Source organism: Myxocyprinus asiaticus, chromosome 12 (genome assembly GCF_019703515.2).
Source record: "Myxocyprinus asiaticus isolate MX2 ecotype Aquarium Trade chromosome 12, UBuf_Myxa_2, whole genome shotgun sequence".
NCBI lineage: Eukaryota > Metazoa > Chordata > Actinopteri > Cypriniformes > Catostomidae > Myxocyprinus > Myxocyprinus asiaticus.
The window spans coordinates 32,601,048-32,619,402 of NC_059355.1; the positions used below are offsets into that span (position 1 = coordinate 32,601,048).

Sequence of the window (18,355 nt, forward strand, 5' to 3'; positions counted from 1 at the left end):
ACATCGTCTCCAGCTCCCTCATTCCCTGGAACTAAGGAATTTGCTACACGGCCATATCTGGAATGCTCTTGGGAGGCTATTTCCAGTCATGCCAGTGCAGCTCCCATCTACTTGAATGGGGGAACACCGAAATCTCAAAAACGGTTGGTCAAGATTACGATCAAAGAACATATTTCAAATTAGCAACAAAATTTGATAATATTGGAATCATAAATTGTGCTTCTTTACCTCAGATTACGTTAAAACATATGCGCATGCCATTCTCGAGTTGATTGACAGGTGATGTCTTTATCTAAAAGGTGATTGGCTCTTTTACCTGTAAGGTGGGACTTCCTTTCTACATCTGTTGGCCGTTGGGCACTAGAGCTTCTTGGTTAGGAGTTCCAATTTCTCACATTCATTTAAATAGAAGTGGCCCATCTCTGCTAAATAGTCTCTTGACTGTATCGAGACAACATCATATATACTGTGTTTCAGAAAATATGAGGGGAGAAAAAAAGCCCTGCATCTCTGATCTTCAGGGAAGTTCACCTGGGTACAGCAGGAAGACTAAAAAGTTTTTGAGGCTATCAAACAAAATATTTTTATGTGCACTTGAGGTAAATGAGACTTAAAGTGGTTATACTGTATATTCACAACAGTTTTTTAAATAAATTATATTTAATTACATTTTCTTTTCTTTTTTTTTGTTTCTGTTATATATTTACTGTTATAGGCCTATATACTTTATATAGTTTTCACATAAACTCATGAAAACTGATGTGCAGTTATGTATATGTCTGGCCCTCAATGAAGAACACCACCTGGCTAGTGGCCCCTGGGTAATTTGAGTCTGTGACACCTGCTATAGTTTGAAAAACCATACAATGATATAAAATGTGGTTCTTTATGTCTGAAATGTTGATTTCTGCATGCTTTGTCTAAAAGACAATGACTTTTAACCAGTGTCAGAAAGAAGCATTAATCTTGATGATTTTTGATTATTGATGATCTTAAATGATTTTCAGTGGCATTATATACCTTTGTAAGGGCAGTTGTTCTCATAAAGGTAAACATACTGTACTGTATGCCACAAAATGTTTTGTAAGTTTGTGTCAGATACTTATTTAAAATAATAATAATAAATATTAAATGTTAATAAAAACATACAAACAGGAATTTTTGCTTCAACATTTGAAATATCTGGAGCATTTTATTTTATTTTTTTTTGTCCCAAGCCAGGTTAATTTCTAACCCTGTTTTTAACCATTCATCATGATCAGTGATCCTGGAGTGCTTTAAGTATGTTATAATCTAATTAACCACTGATATTGGTGTCAAACACGAGCCTTCTAAGGATATTGCTGTTCCAATATTATTTCTGATTCATAAAGATACTGCTTTATTCACATCATCCTTCAAATAAGTTTCAATTGATTTTCTTAACCAGCACAATATGTGCAAACACATTTTGACCCTGACAAAGTACATTCTCTCATCACCGAAACCCCGCCCAATCTCGCTCTCGAACAGGAGTGGAGGAGGTTTGTCTCTGAAATATATTGGATATTTTTATGGTGTATGGGAAGTGTCGGGTTTGAGCATCTGACATACGCGCAGTTGTACGGAGTGGACCTCTGGAGTCTACAGTTATTTAGTGTTTCTTGGACGCCGGGTTAAATTAATATAACGACCGAGAGGGAAAATGCACTTAAATCTCGCCGTTAAATGGGAATGCTTCACCGTAACTTCCAAATCATAAGAAACATACCTGCCTTGAGAGAAAAGAGTGAAGACAGAGCGACCGCTTCTCCTCGTGTTAGTTTTTCCCGCTGTACACCGGGATTATATGGCACTAGACATTTGGAAATATCCTTGGTTGTAGAGGCAGAGTTGGATGCTGTTTCCAGATGCTGTTCTCGCTTCTGCGATGATGTTTAAAACAAGTTGAACTGAACCAAACCAAACCCTCAGAAGTCACCCTCACTAATATCAGCTTATTGTTTGCGTTTACGGTCAGTTATCTTTCATTGCAAAACAGTAAACGTTGACCGACGTGGTAAAACATCGGACACCTGGACCAGGTAAACTAACTATAATTCAAGTACAAATAGTCAAACGCATCTCTATGTTACTATAGTCGAAGAGCCGCGTGAAACTCAGTTGTGTTGATAAGAAGAATATGTTTCTGACCAGTTTAGAAAGAAAATTGAGTTTTTACTTGAATAAAGCCAATTAATTTAGATGTTGTGAAATGAAACACATTTTTATGTTACCTGTCAAAACATTTAAAAATATAGTTTAATATGCCTACACATAATATATATATATATATATATATATATATATATATATATATATATATATATATATATATATATATAAAATATTATTATTATTATTATTATTTTGGTCTGTTTTTATAAATTAAACCATTAACTGTGTTCAGCTGTGTTGGCTGAAAAGAAGCGACTTCACTTCTATTCACTGTATTGTTTTTGCTATTTCAGAGGGCGAGGAAAGTTTGGAGAGAATGTCGAGTCGCAGGGTGAAGCATGAGCTGCCAATGTACTGATTTGAGACTGCCGTATCTGATGATTCAATGGGTGTGTGTTGTACTATCCCTTCACTGCTGGGTTGTAGCCCCTGTGGCAGCCTCTCACAATGCCGCTGGTCCATTTGGGTGGCTCCTTTCAGATAAAGGGCCTTTTCATCACTCACAGGAATTCGCTGAATTCGTGGAGCGCTATCAACAAGGCTTCACAACCAAATACAAGATTTACAGGTGAGTTGCTTAATGAATTCTGTCATTCATCACCAGTGATGTGCTGAATGTGTTGTACATTTGCATGGTGTGTAGAATATATGATGGTTTTTCATTTACTTGCACACAGGATTCTGTGTGACAAGAAGTCGATGGGTAACTTTAATGGAGGCTGGTTCATTTGTTTTCAGGTGTGATGCAAAGAATAGAATAGAATTGCTTAGTTGCCTAATGGCTTGAATGGTTGAAATTGTTGTAGCTACAGCTATGCAACATACATGAGACAGTGTGTGAATATACAAAGGTGCAGATATAAAATATGCAATATATATATATATATATATATATATATATATATATATATATTAGTGTGTGTGTGTGTGTGTGTGTGTGTGTGTGTGTGTGTATTTATTTGGGCTGTCAATCGATTTAAATATTTAATCAAATTAATTACATGGTGTGCAGATGAGTAAATCATTGAAAAGACAATACAAAAATTGGCATTAGAAAACAATATAATGTTTATTCCCATATTATCGAACATAAGCTTATTATTGGCCTACAGGCCACAGCAATCCATTTTGCAATTGAATTTGTCAATCTGTCCGAGATAGATTTATTATAAGGGCTTGTCAAAGGACACGTCAGTGTACACGTGTCAGACGTAAGCTTTTGGAGCGTCTCGCTTTGGTTGTGTTGCGTCATAGACAATGTTTTTTAGGTCGCAGTGTCAAGTTTAACGTAGTTTGAAACTTAGAAAAACATATCTTGAGATCCCTGCATTCGAATTTGCACTCCATCAAGCTGTGTTTGAACACCAAAAACTTGTTCTCATTTTGGGCTGTCTCTTCGCTGTCTGCTGTGCGTTTGTTCTCTGTATAAGAGAAACAGCTGGAGTTTCGCTTACTGCCTCCTGGAGAAAACAGGTGACACTTCAAGCTTTAATTGCTCCGATGGTAGAAATATTCCTTATTACTTTCTGGGGACATGATTAATTGCTTTAAATATTTGAACGCGTTATTTTTTATATAATTAATTGCACTGAATTAACGCGTTAAATCGACAGCCCTAATATATACAGATATATACAGTACATGCATAGACAGATAGACAGACTCCAGACAATTATGGACCAATTGTTAGAATGTTTCTAATATTCTAGCATGCTACTGATATGCTGTGTAAACATGGACAATATACCTACCTGGTCTCCTTTATACACATTCCTATTCCAACATTTTTGCTAAATTATATTTGCATGGCTCGTTGTACATTTAATACGTCCATACGGCAGTTTTCTGGGGAAATAAGCACAAGAGGTGCTACCAAATTGCAAGTAAAGTTAAATCAGTTAAAAATCACTTACTTCTTGCCCTGTTCTTCAGCTTGTGACATCCAAACACTTTTACTATAGTGCATGACTTGTAAGGTGATACAGTTTAATGTTTTCATTACATAGTCAACTACATTTACAAGCTGTTTCAAGTGCAATCATATTGTGCGATAGCTTTACCGATAGAGCTTTGCACTTGCGACACAAATGTTTGTGATGTCCTGAAGAGTGTGCGAGTCAACAACACGTGAGCAGAAAGTGTCATAGAAGCACCACAAAATGATGTGGTTGCTTCAGCAATTGCGTTTTTTACGGGTATGTTGCATTTGCATTTTAATGACACTATCGGTTAGGTTTAAGTTTTTGGGTAGGGAGGTCGGTTTTGTTGATTTAAAACTCAATAGAGCATTAACCTTAACAACCCCATCTGTTTGGGAGAAAATATGACTCGCATTTCACTTTGGAACTCCCAGAATAAAAAGTAAACACGTAATATCATATTGCAAAAATGTCGCCACAGTCATGTAATTTGACAGCATGCTAGCTTTTGGAAAGAAGTAACAAGTTCAAAGTGTAGAAACTTTTAATGCCAGGTTATTACTTGCAGCTCAAGTGAGGTGAGGTGTTGAGACAGATTGTGCTGAGTTAGAGCTGCGGGTTAGATGAAGTGATAAGTGGCCCAAAAGGGGAGGAGAGAAAACAGGGAAGGAGTTGGCTGAACTGAGCCTGACTGACATGCTCATTTGGCAGGGCCGTTGGACCATGCTGCCAGGCACAGATGGAGATGGCAACATTGGGGTTAGTCAGACGCTCTCTCCTCAACATACGTGTGGATCTGTGAATGCTCCACTGGCTCTGTTTTTTCTAGAGACAGTCAGACAGAGGATAGGAGTCAAAAAGAAGTGCAGTTGTGCTTTCTCAATGTCAGATCTCCCCCTGCTGGTGGAATTTGGCAGCCTATGTGCATGTGTGTGCGTGTGCGTTGATGTGTGTGTTGGTACATGATTTCACTTTGCATGCTAGGCAGGAATGCTCTCACAACATCCCTTGTGCCTGAATGATTTTAAGTGCGTTGCTCTCATACTGGCAGTACGGAGAGGGACAGGTTTGCTTCTAGATCTGAGTTGAGAGAGAATCAATTCTGCTTCCTGGCCCCTTAACACACTTTGCCTTGTAAGAGAGACATTTGAGAAAAGATAATGATGTGTGACATTGGAACAGTTATATACACCGATCAGCCACAACATTAAAACCACCTGCCTAATATTGTGTAGGTCCCCCTCGTGCCAAAACTCGTATGATATTACTGGTAAAGGTGTCAGAATGGGCAATTTAAAAGAATAGTTCACAATGATATTCTTCTCACCACAGTTGTACAGAGCTGCTATCTGAGTTACCATAGACTTTGTCAGTTTGAACCAGTCTGGCCATTCTCTGTTGACCTCTCTCATCAACAAGGCATTTCCATCTGCAGAACTGCCCCTCACTGGATGTTTTTTTTGTTTTTGGCACCATTCGGAGAACATTCTAGAGAACTGACAAAGTCTACGGTAACTCAGATAACTGCTCTGTACAATTGTGGTGAGAAGAATAGCATCTGAGAATGCTATTCTGAGATGAGGGTTGGTGCAGTTTTGGCAGCACGAGGGGGACCTACACAATATTAGGCAGGTAGTTTTAATGTTGTGGCTGATTGGTGTATGTCAGGTGTCAGATATTCATAATCTCTGCTCGGGTTTTTTTATAGACTTATTTGAAAACAGTAATGCACTGTGGTATTGGTTTGCACCTTTTGCTTTTATATTCATTAAGTCAGACTTGAGTATCAGCTGCTCTATTGGGTGAATCTACTAGATTCTTTATATGTCTGCTATGCATATTGAGCTGGTGTACATCCCATCTGCAGTGTGGTTGTAACATTTGTCAGGGTAATCAATTCTGCAAAAATTATTCTTGCTGAATTTCTTGCTGCAAAATTGGACATCATCAACACCTGCAATATGTGTTCCTGTAACTCAACTGTAGAGCCTGTCACTGTAGCTATGCCTAAGGTGGGTTTGGTTTTCAAGGAATACACATACAAATAAAATGTATTCCTTGAATGCATTGCAATTTTTTGGTGCATTTGTGGAAACGCACCTCTCTTTTTAAGAATACAGAACTTAGAATATTTGTGGTAATAGGAAAGTTGGGTAGGCAGTGACATACATTGAAGGTACATTTGTGTCAGATGTTACATTCTCATTCTCCCCATTTACCATCGCCAAAGGTTGAACAGAGCCGAAGGGTGTAGTGAAAACTGAGTAGTGTCTATCCTCCCTGTCAGATGCATGAAAGAAATCTCATAAAACACCAGACATATGCTGCCTGACAAGTGTGCTATGAGAGGGTTTTGCACGGGAGGATGGGTGGGTGAGGCGGACAAGTCGATGGCAGCAGAAAGGTTGCCGGTGCAGAGACGTTCTCGCTTACAAGCGGTGCTGTTCCTCCCGGAGATGCTAATGGCAAAGCTCCTCGAGCACAAGGTGACAGCAATTGTCGGCTTAGCGAAAGCTGTGTGAGTAACAATGAGGATAAGCTGTAATTCTCCCACGCAAACCTTGCCTTGCTGAAGTTTTCCTGTGCTCTGGAATGTGCGGTGATGTATAAACCTGCAAGTTAAAGGGCTCTGTGATACTTTTCACATAAGAATTAGGCAGGACAAGTGTACTTGCATTTCTTCAAAGAATTAACAGTTTTATGCAAATGTGAATACATTTTACTTTAGCTGCTCTCATGTCAGAGACCCCAATGATGTTTATGTTAAAACAACAATTGTGAAATTAAACTGTTATTTCCATTTTTATTATAAGTCTTTTAATATAATCCTCTGACCAAATCAAAAGCTCTAACATTCTGTTGTCACAAAATAGACATGCATTTTTCAGAAGTGTAACTGGTATCCATTCTATTGATGTTGTTTTCTTTTTGGGATCAATTTGACCCCACCTTTGTAAAACAAATACAATAAAAACATATTAAACAACTGGCAGGAGTGTACTGCTCCAGTGTGAACACTGTAAAAAAAAAGAAAAAAAAAGAAAAGTAAAACAAAACGTAAAATGTCCAGCAGCAAAAGTTGCCAAACAGTCACCATAAAATTACAGTAAAATACTATACTTAATTCAACAATGAATTACTGTAAAATTACAGCTTTTCCCTGTATATATTCTTTGTAATTTTATGGCCAAATTTTAGTAGAATTACACATTTTTATTGTTAGAAAACATCTCTAAAATGTAATAAAATCAAGGAAATACTGCATAAATACAATTAAAGCCCACAATTTGAAGGTTGCTATCTTTTAAATAACAGCAGAATTATGTTGTTTCATATAATTATTCAATCAATCTACAACATGCGCCTGTCAAAGTACACAGGTTCATAAAATAGAGAAATATTATTTAAATTAACAGTCTGTTTTTTTAAATCTTATTAAAAAAAATTCAAGAGAGGTAATCTGTCAATAAATGTTCTAAACCTATAAATTTACAGTGGATAACCGTTAAATATTGGTTGACCTGCCTACAAACTATTACGATGTACTGTTTATCCATGAGATCTCACTGTTACAGCACTGGTTTCTATTGGTTAAATACAGAAAAATAATGTAAAATTACATGTAATTAACCATATATAAAAGTTTATGGTTGGTGTGTTCACAGATCTAAGCTTTTATTTTATGTGATCATTCAGTATATTCACAGAAATTCATAGAAAATAATCCATTAAATATGCAACATTACTTCAAATTACATCTTCAAATTATAGGTTTTATACAGGAATCAATATGCTTAATTATGTGAACATTTTACTTCAGCAGATAAAAGAATGGTGTACTTTAATTTTACATAAATACATACCAACCAATACACTATTGCTCTTTTAAAGCAATGTGAAGCTATTGGCCAGAACAATAAAAGCGCAACAACAATACATGCTTTCAATCTTTTATTTTGACAGTTGAAATTCAACAATCATGACAACTGAACCTACCATTCAAAATAAACACCAAACGGAAGCAAAGAAATGGTTACTGTGGATCTTTACAATCGTGCTTCTAAGGTTTTAAAGATTTATAATAATGTGTATCTAAAATATAAACAATAATGTGAATAACGGCACTAATTACCTTCTATATAATTCTCAATTTATCTGTAGTATGGACTGTATCAGTATACATTTATTAAAAGATTCAGATTAGGATTGCATGGGGAAAATATTATTTGGACATGGTGGTACTGCCATGTAGGGGTGGGAATTTGGGGCAATCTCAAGATTCAGTTTGATTCCGATTCTTGGTGTTACAATTAGATTTAAATCGATTCTTAATTCACAACTCAAAACAATTCGATTAAATAAAAAGAGCACTGTGTGTCAAACCCGACTCCCTCTGCCCACTGAGCTGCAAATGAAGCATTAAGCTGCTCTTGATGAGAGACATTGTCTGACTAACAGAAAAAAATAGCGTAGTTACATACATACACACACACACATATACATATATATATATAGTTGTGCTCAAAAGTTTACATACCCTGGCAGAAATTGTGAAATTTTGGCATTGATTTTGAAAATATGACTGATCATGTAAAACATTTTTTTTAAAGTATATTCTATAGTCTTTTATTTAAGGATAGTGATCATATGAAGCCATATATTATCACATAGTTGTTTGGCTCCTTTTTAAATCATAATGAAAACAGAAATCACCCAAATGGCCCTGATCAAAAGTTTACATACCCTTGAATGTTTGGCCTTGTTATACAGACACACAAGGTGACACACACAGGTTTAAATGGCAATTAAAGGTTAATTTCCCCTCAACTGTGGCTTTTTAAATTGCAATTAGTGTCTGTGTATAAATAGTCAATGAGTTTCTTAGCTCTCACGTGGATGCACTGAGCAGGCTAGATACTGAGCAATGGGGAGCAGAAAAGAACTGTCAAAAGATTAACAAGGTAATGGAACTTTATAAAGATGGAAAAGGATATAAAAAGTTATCCAAAGCCTTGAAAATGCCAGTCAGTACAGTACTGTTCAATCACCTATTAAGAAGTGGAAAATTCGGGGATCTCTTGATACCAAGCCAAGGTCAGGTAGACCAAGAAAGATTTCAGCCACAGCTGCCAGAAGAATTGTTCAGGATACAAAGAAAAACCCACAGGTAACCTCAGGAGAAATACAGGCTGCTCTGGAAAAAAGATGGTGTGGTTGTTTCAAGGAGCACAATACGACGATACTTGAACAAAAATGAGCTGCATGGTTGAGCTGCCAGAAAGAAGCCTTTACTGTGCCAATGCAACAAAAAAGCCCCGTTACAATATGCCTGACAACACCTTGACACGCCTCACAGATTCTTGCACACTGTAATTTGGAGTGACGAGACCAAAATAGAGCTTTATGGTCATAACCATAAGCTGTGTTGGACAACGACAATTTTGTCCAATCACAACACAACTGTTTGCTGACCTCATTTTCTGTGGTTTACAATAAAGTTGTATTCTGCCAAATATAAGATGATATTACAATTTACCACATTTTTTTTAGAGAGGGGTAACTAATTACTTAAAGCTAGGGTGTGTAATCCAGAGAGGCTAGCAGTTAGCAAACTAGATTTGAAAGCATAGAGCCCGCCCTCGCTTCAGAGGTGTCTCCAAAGCCACGCCTCCTCTATCACACATGAACACATACACACACACAGAGCAGAGTCTAAGCGCCAGGAGGAGAGATGTGTTGGTGGAATCGATCACAACGGTTTCAGATTACCTCGTGTAAAAAAAAATTAAAAAATCATTTTACACCGTAGCTGCTGTTAGCGTTGAGAGAATTCGTAAATGTACACAAACTACATGAGCTAAATACTTCATTACATTAACAAAATATATAAAAAACAAATCAAACCATGTAATTACCTGTCCAAAAGAAAAACAGCAACCATGGCATCATTTTCAGACCCTTTGAGTCCCGCAGTTGCCTCCAGCATGGAAAAGCAATGCCAATGTTAATTCTGCTTTTAGCATGCTCTTGATCCAGACATTTTTTCATTGTAGAAGTTTCTAACACTGTCTTTCTTTTCTTGTTTCCTTTTACTGGTGGTTAAGGAGGAATATGAGGTAGCTGTGGTTCGCCTTCCATTCTCGCGCTTGCTCTGCACAGCGTCAAGGAACCCAAGCTGATGACATGTGATTGTCTGCGCGAGCAAGTTGCGCGGCGGTATACAAATATAGATTGACAGACAGGAAGGACATCCTATCATTACATTCGGACCGAATGCAATGATTGGTCACTCATTTTTTTAGTCCTGTCCCTTCCACAGAATATATATATATATATATATATATATATATATATATATATATATATATATATATATATATATTTATTTATTTATTATTATTATTTTTTAATTATTGATTGCTATCAGGATGTGAAGAGACTTTCAACCAGTATAACAAAAAAAATTCTGGAAAAGATTGCACACCCTTGCTTTAACAGTTTGATATTATAAAATTATTTGAATCAAAATATCCTTTATTATTTTATTCCCGGTGGGTGTTTCTGTGTGCGTATGAAGGACCAGTGCATTATAATAAAAACAAGTATTGTGCTAGAGTGTAGAGATTAAAATATCCCTGTCCAAATATATTTTTACTTTTAAATCATTGATATTTGACCATAAATCCAGGTTTGGTCAAATGCAGATGTTAAGCTACTGTTTTTGGTTAAATGTAATGTCTTTGTTTATGTGGAACTTAAATTTACCATGCATTTAATGTTAGAAAACGGAAAATTACTAAGTTGCAGTTGTCGTATTTTTTTATTACACTGTAATGGTAGTCATTTTATAGAACAGTTCTGTAAAATTGATTTTCATCAATTTTTATTATGTGTTTATTACTTAAAATTTACAGCAAACATGCGTAAAAAACAAAAATTCTGTGTTTTTAAATAAATGCGCACAGAGCAGGAAAAATTTAAAAAAATTATTTATTGGTCAGTGTTTTTACACTGATATCTACTAAATTAACATAAAAAAAATTGTACAGTCATGTTATAAAACAGTGGATTCTTATAATTTAAATTTACATACTTTGTACTTTTACAGCAGATTTATTGAAAAACTTGGTTTTTATGTATTTTACAGGTATATTCTCTTATTATGAAAAAGAATTGCTTAATTAGTAATTATCTCGGTGTACAAGTCTGTACATATCTGGACTGTAAAAAGAAGACATTGTTTTTATAGGCCAATGATAAAAGATCTGATTGTACAATTATTACTGCTTTTTTTGTATCAAACATATATACAACCATAGCCCATACCCAGGCTATGTAATACCTGATAAAGCCTATATACCGGATGTGAAATAAATTAAGTTCTAAATTGAGAAAGCTTTCAAAGGGGTTAAACATTTTTTTAATTTAATTATTAAGTATTCTTTAAAAATTATAAGTCATATGTGTTTTTTTTTTTTATTTTTTATGCTTGAAGCATTAAAGGTTAGCTATTAGCCTCCGGCCTCTCCAGCATTCTAATAGCATTATACAGAAAAATGTTTAGCATAATGACAGTAATGTCTGAAGATTTTCCATAAAAGCCTCAGACCAGTGATTGCTCAATTAGTGACACTAATTTGTGCAATTTTAGAGGGATATTTAACTTAATGCAGTCATGTGTGTATTGTGTACAGGACATTGCTGACAGCTGGGTTCTGTATAAATTCTTTGAACTGCTCTTATCAAACAGATATCTCAGTGTTGGCCTGGAAATCAAACCAGAGCAAAGACTGTGACGTTCACTGGTGTGGAATTTCAAATTAAACACATGAAGGGCTTCCGGTATGGCATATTTGACAAGTTTTCCTATTCATGGCATAAAAAGGTTGCATTGCACACCACTTCTTTGCTGTTTTATTCCTTTTGCCCTCATTATATTTTACCAATAATATGCTATAAATGTCAGTGTCAAGGACAATTTAATGTAAAGGAATGAAAATTCTGTCATTATTAACTCACCTTGTAATCCAAGTCCAAATGCTGTTGTAGGATCTTCACAAAGATCTTTTCCATACAACAACAGTTATATGAAGCTGCGGCTTCATAAAGCTGTGGTTTTCAAAGTGCACACACGTTATATGGACTACTTCTATGTTCCTTTTATAGTGTTTTTTTGTCCGTTTTGGAACTTGACAGCCTGTGATCATTATGATCTATGTGAAGAGCCTTCAAAATTATCCATATTTTTACCACACACACATACACACACACACAAAAAAGAAGAACGGCATATTTGGAATGATATAAGGATGAGAAACTAATGACAGAATTGTTTGGGTGAACTATTCTTTTAAATTGCCCATTCTGACACCGTTACCAGTAAAGTAAAAAGAAGTAAATCTTATGACACTCGGTTGACATCCAAATTAAGAAAAGTTTTGACTATACAATAAATAAAGCTATTAAAATTAGAGTTCTTATATCGGTAGACTACTTTTACTGTACAAACTGTCTTTTAAATGAGCATTGAACCATCTTTACTGTCTTAAAATTATGCATTTAGAACTAGTAACCTTAGGCAAAACCAGGCCAGATCACACATAGTGGAATAAAAGAGTTAGAGATGGTGGGAAATAGCAAAGAGAGGGGGAGAGAGAGATTGGTAGAGGGAAAGGGAGAGAGAGATATCAGGGTTGTGGCATCAGGCCCTAGCTAATCGTCTCATTATTTATGTTTCAAGACATTCATATCCCCAGAGTATGCTTGCACTTGCATTGGAAACAAAACCAAGGACAAAACACCTACTGGCTGCTCGGTCATTGCTATGGTAGATTGTTTTCCTGGTTCAGTTTATCAGGGCCTGGGCTCGAATCTGAGAGATGAGCTGTTTGACTTCCTTATGGTAATTGAATGATGAAAGCATGCAGAAGTGCTTGTGTTCAGTCATATCTCACAACTGACAGGAGTGATGATAACTTGGGCTCTGATGACTCAATGTTCTAATATGAAGAAATAGTCTTTAAATAAATAGTAAGTGCCCTCTGTTGACCAGTTATTTCTAATTTTAGGTCCTGAAAGATTCTCAAAGTCCTGCAGTAAATAACTCTTGCAGTGGAGTGAGACCCTAATGAGCATTTTTATATCAGAATACTGTTGGCATGAAGATGTGTTTGATAAGCACGACTAATTAGGTGTAGCCTGAGCTGTCAATTTGCTTCAGGTTAGTCCTAAATTGATAATCAAGTTAAGACCACAATATAAAAACAGCTGGTTGCTGGCAGTATCACCCTGAGATTTTTTATGAAAAACAATATTGAAAAGCAGGTTTTCTTTCTTAATACTATTAATTTAAAATGACTTAATTGTATTATATTAAGATGGAATAAAATCTTAATTGCTGAAGTTGTAATACTGCTGTTGCCCCAGACACACATGGCTTGAAATCAAAGCAATGTGTTTAACTCCAAAAACCCTTTGACCCACTTTTTGTAAACTTGTGAAATCTCCACATAAATCTCATTGTTAATTCTTGAAATCTGTCAATTTTATTTCATTGAAATTCAAACATGTTTCCTAAAACGTTGCCTAAACCTGATTCATTCTTATTAAAGGGATAGTTCTGTCATATGTTACTCACTCTTATATTGTTCCAAACCTTTATTACTTTCTTTCTTCCATGGATCACAGAAGGAAATGTTAGGCAGAATGCCAGTCACCAGTCACTTTTATGGCATCAATTGTATGTACAATGAAAGTGAATTGTAAATAAAGTTTATTCTGCCTAACCTCCTTTTATGTTCCATGGAAGAAAGAAAGTCATAAGGGTCTGGAACAACATGAGGGTGAGTAAATGAAAATGTTCACTTTTGGGTGAACTATTCCTTTAAGGAAGATTGAATGAAACCGTAACCTGGATGTTTCATAGATAATGTTTCCTCCTAGAGTACAGTATAATGTAACTGGTCTCATTTGCTTTTTGATTGACACTCTTGGTCTCCCTTTGGCTTCAGACTGTTCTACTGGAGCATGTTTTCACTGCTGACTCCGTGTAGCCGTACGTCTCTGTGGGGAAGCCTGGCAGGTAGTTCTTCAATATGCCTTCTCCTGCTGTGAGGCTCCAGCTTGGGCCCAGTGGTGGATTAGCCTCCAGCTCCATCCATAACTGTCCATCAAGAACTTTTGCTCTAACACTTTGTCTCTTTTCCCCTCAGTTTGTCTCTCTGTCTACGTTTACACGCAACAAAATTATCCATTAATAATCTGATTGATAGCTCAATCGGATTTAAAAGTCTTAAACACATCAATCAAAATGATCAGATTAAGGTCAATCCGAATTAATTTTCTATCTGATTGATAGGGGTGTAGACCCATAATAATCCATTAAATAGAAGAATATTAGCCATGTAAACTTTTGTATCTGAATACTTTCTCAATCAGATTCCAAGATACCTTGTGCTCATTTACAGTGCAGTGGTGTGCTTGTTAATTACACTATACTCATTGCAGGAACTAATTTATACAAACCAACAACAACACACATTATTAAGGGTATGGTGATCACCCTGAATATTCCGCAGAGCACATATTTTCTTTCATGGCATCGCATAAAGCAAAAAAAGGATGTTGTGTTATTCTTAATAAACTATTTAAACGGAGTTCACGTGACGCCATGCTAGAGACAGACGTGTGAGACACGAGCTCTGCGAACTCTGCAAGTTTTTTCATTATTTTCATGTTGTGAAATCATATAGTTGGTGCCTTAATGTATCCCTTTTGCAAAATCCTGATTTCCAACAAATGTTAAAGACTGAAATCAATGTTTATATGGAGAACAACTGGTCCTCAGTATCCTCTGTGGGCATGGCTTGGGAGGCACTTAAGGCGGTTCTTAGGGGTCGGATCATACAGTATGCCTCCTTTATCAAAAAATCCAAAGCACGAGAACTTGTGGAGTTGGAAGGAAATATTAAAAGTGCCGAGGCAGAGCTGAAGCGCCATATGTCATCTGATGGTCTCAGAGAATTGACCCGATTGAAATACAGGTATAATACTATTTTGTCGCAGAAAGTGGAGTTTTGGTTGTTCAGGGCAAGACAGTCATACTTTGAGTCAGGGGACAAAGCAGGGAAGCTTTTGGCTAGATATATAAACAGAGAGAGTCTTTTTCTACCATTCCCTCAGTGAAATCTGCTGGTGGTGAAATATTTACCTCAGCCATTGATATTAATAATGCTTTTAAAGAATTCTATCTTGATCTCTATAGTTCCACGTCCACTGATGAAGATATTAGAAACTTTGTGGAACCATTAAAACTCCCTAAACTGACGAATGAGCAAAAACTCTTGATTCTGAGATAACCTTGGAGGAACTTGACGAGGTAATTAAGTCCTTACCTACAGGAAAGGCACCGGGGCCAGATGGTTTTGCACTGAATTTTTTAGATCTTATGCTACAGAACTGGCTCCACTTTTGTTAGAAGTTTATACTGAATCATTAAAGAATGGAAAGCTTCCGCCAACCATGACACAAGCCCGGATCAGTCTGATTCTTAAAAAGGACAAGGATCCAAGCGAGTGTAAAAGTTACCGTCCAATTTCCCTGATCCAGCTAGATGTTAAAATTCTGGCTAAAATTTTGGCTAACCGATTAAGTAAGGTTATGACATCTCTTACACATATAGATCATGTGGTCAGTAGCGAATGATCAGTCTCCGGTCGCTGCCATCTCACTTGACGCCGAAAAGACGTTTGATATGGTAGAATGGGATTATCTTTTTAAGATTTTGGAAATGTATGGGTTTGGGAGTACTTTTATTGGTTGGATCAAGTTACTTTATAGACACCCTGTAGCAGTGGTACAAACAAATGGATTAATTTCAGATTATTTTACTCTGGATAGGGGCACCCGTCAGGGTTGCCCTCTTTCCCCATTATTGTTCTGTCTTGCCCTGGAACCATTAGCAGCCGCAATAAGAAAAGATGATGATTTTCCAGGGGTGATTGCGGGAGGTGTGGCGCATAAGCTTCTGCTTTATGCAGATGATATTTTATTATACGTCTCTGACCCCACTAGATCTATGCCTTGCCTCCACAGAATTATTAATTCCTTTTCCAAGTTCTCAGGATACAAAGTCAACTGGTCTAAATCCGAAGCTTTGGCTTTGACAGCGTACTGTCCAGTAACGGCCTTCCAGCCAGGCGCCTTCCAGTGGCCCAAACAGGGCATTAAGTATTTGGGCATTTTATTCCCAACAAATTTGTCTGATTTAGTCAGGATTAATTTTGACCCTTTAATAAAACGGTTTTCGAGTGATGTAGTCAGGTGGGCTTGCTACAGTCTCTCCCGGTAGATGTCCCCCTCTCTTATTTCAAGCAATTTGATAGCATAGCGAAGTCTTTCATTTGGAGTGGTAAGCGCCCCAGACTACATTTCAATAAATTACATAGGCCGATTGACAAAGGTGGGCTAGGCCTACCCAAGATTCTGTTTTATTATTATGCATTCGGTCTCAGACATTTGGCTCATTGGTCGCTTCCACCTGAAAGAACCCCTCCCTGGTTCTGCATTGAACAAGAACTTCTTGCCCCTATTTTGCCATTGCACAGACTTTCCATCAAACTGAATAGAGAACTTCACACCCCATTATTTCACATTTACACTCAGTATGGACAAAAGTGTCCGGAGTGTTTAATTCAGATATTTATCTAAATGTTGTCTCGAGCCTATGGCTAAACCCCAAACTATGCATTAATAAGTCCCCTTTTTGTTGGTCTGAGTGGATTGTGAGGGGGGTTAATACACTCGGTGATCTTTACGAGAGTGGTGTGATGAGATCCTTTGAAAATCTGGTTCAATATTTTGGGATCCCCAGATCTCAGTTTTTTAGGTATCGTCAGTTACGCCATTTGCTCTGTACTATTTTTGGGAATAGCATACACCCCCCTAAAGCAGCAGAAACTCTAGGAGAGTTGATTTCTGCTTTTGGAAAGGGCCATGAGGCATCAGTGTATTACTCCTTATTAATTCAGAGTCTGGGGGAAAGAGTCTCAACCACTCTCAAGAGATTATGGGAGAAAGATTTAAACCTGGAATTGGAGGAGAGAGAATGGGCTAGGATTTTAAAAAACATAAAAACTACATCGAGAGATGCAAGGGTGCGCCTTATACAATTCAAGATTTTACATCGGTTCTATTGGACCCCCTCTAAATTGTATAGGCTTGGTCTTAAAGACTCACCCACCTGCTGGCGATGCCAATCAGAGGAAGGAGACATGGCCCATGTTTTTTGGTGGTGCGCTGAGATTCAGGAATTTTGGTTGAAGGTACAGAGTGTTCTGTGTGATGTGTTGGGCATTCGGATTTCGTTTTGTCCCAGACTTTGTGTTTTGGGTGATGGGGTGGTCATCGACGTAGGTGATAAATACATAAAAAATTGGGTCCTCACCAGTGCGATGATAGGCAGGCAGATTGTTTTAAGGGGTTGGAAGTCGGTGGGAGCACCCTCAATTCGGGAGTGATGCGAGGAGATGGGAAGGGTGGCAGCCTTCGAAGAGGTAACATGTAGGAGGCTGGGGATATGGGAGTCTTTTATTGGGAAATGGGGTGGATATTTGACGTTTTTGGGGGGCTCTCGCAGTGGGTCTGTGGAGAGAGAAGTATAGTTTAGAGTTGTATTTTTATTATAGGTGTGTATGTATGTGTGTATATATATATATATATGTATATGTATGTATGTATGTATATGTGTATGTATGTATATATGTATGTGTATGTATGTGTGTGTGTGTATGTATATATATATATATATATATATATATATATATATATATATATATATATATATATATATATATTATTCTCTATAAATGTGTGTACTTATGTAAGACCACTGGGATGTTCATTTGGGGTCGGGTTCTTGATTGGGGAGGGGAAGTAGTGGGAGTTAATGTTGAATCATTATATATATGTTTTGTTTTTCTTTGTTTTGAAAATTAATAAAAACGTTAATCACTAATAAACTATTTAAACAGCAGGTGCGGCTTTACTGCGTTTTGTGTTCCATTGCATGTACACAACTTTATTTACTTCCTGACATCGTAATCATCATTTCTAAAGAATTTCTACTTTGCCGTTGTAAAAGTTGATACTGCATGATAGATAAGGAAATTAAATGTTATGTTTAACAAGAGATGATGCAACACTGTAAAAAAAAATGTAGACCTCTTCAACTCAAAATTTTT

General features: G+C 36.7%; 1 protein-coding gene across 1 annotated transcript in view; it reads left to right on the forward strand.

The window, feature by feature from the left end:
• Positions 1 to 1,588: 1,588 nt before the first annotated feature.
• The window catches only part of LOC127449623 (BMP/retinoic acid-inducible neural-specific protein 3-like), an 83,764-nt gene continuing 66,997 nt past the window's right edge, over positions 1,589 to 18,355 (forward strand). The window contains exons 1-2 of the mRNA XM_051713145.1: positions 1,589 to 2,063; positions 2,490 to 2,764. Of these exons, the coding sequence (XP_051569105.1) occupies positions 2,535 to 2,764 (230 nt within the window). The 5' untranslated portion in view covers positions 1,589 to 2,063; positions 2,490 to 2,534. The remainder of the gene's footprint in view (positions 2,064 to 2,489; positions 2,765 to 18,355) is intronic.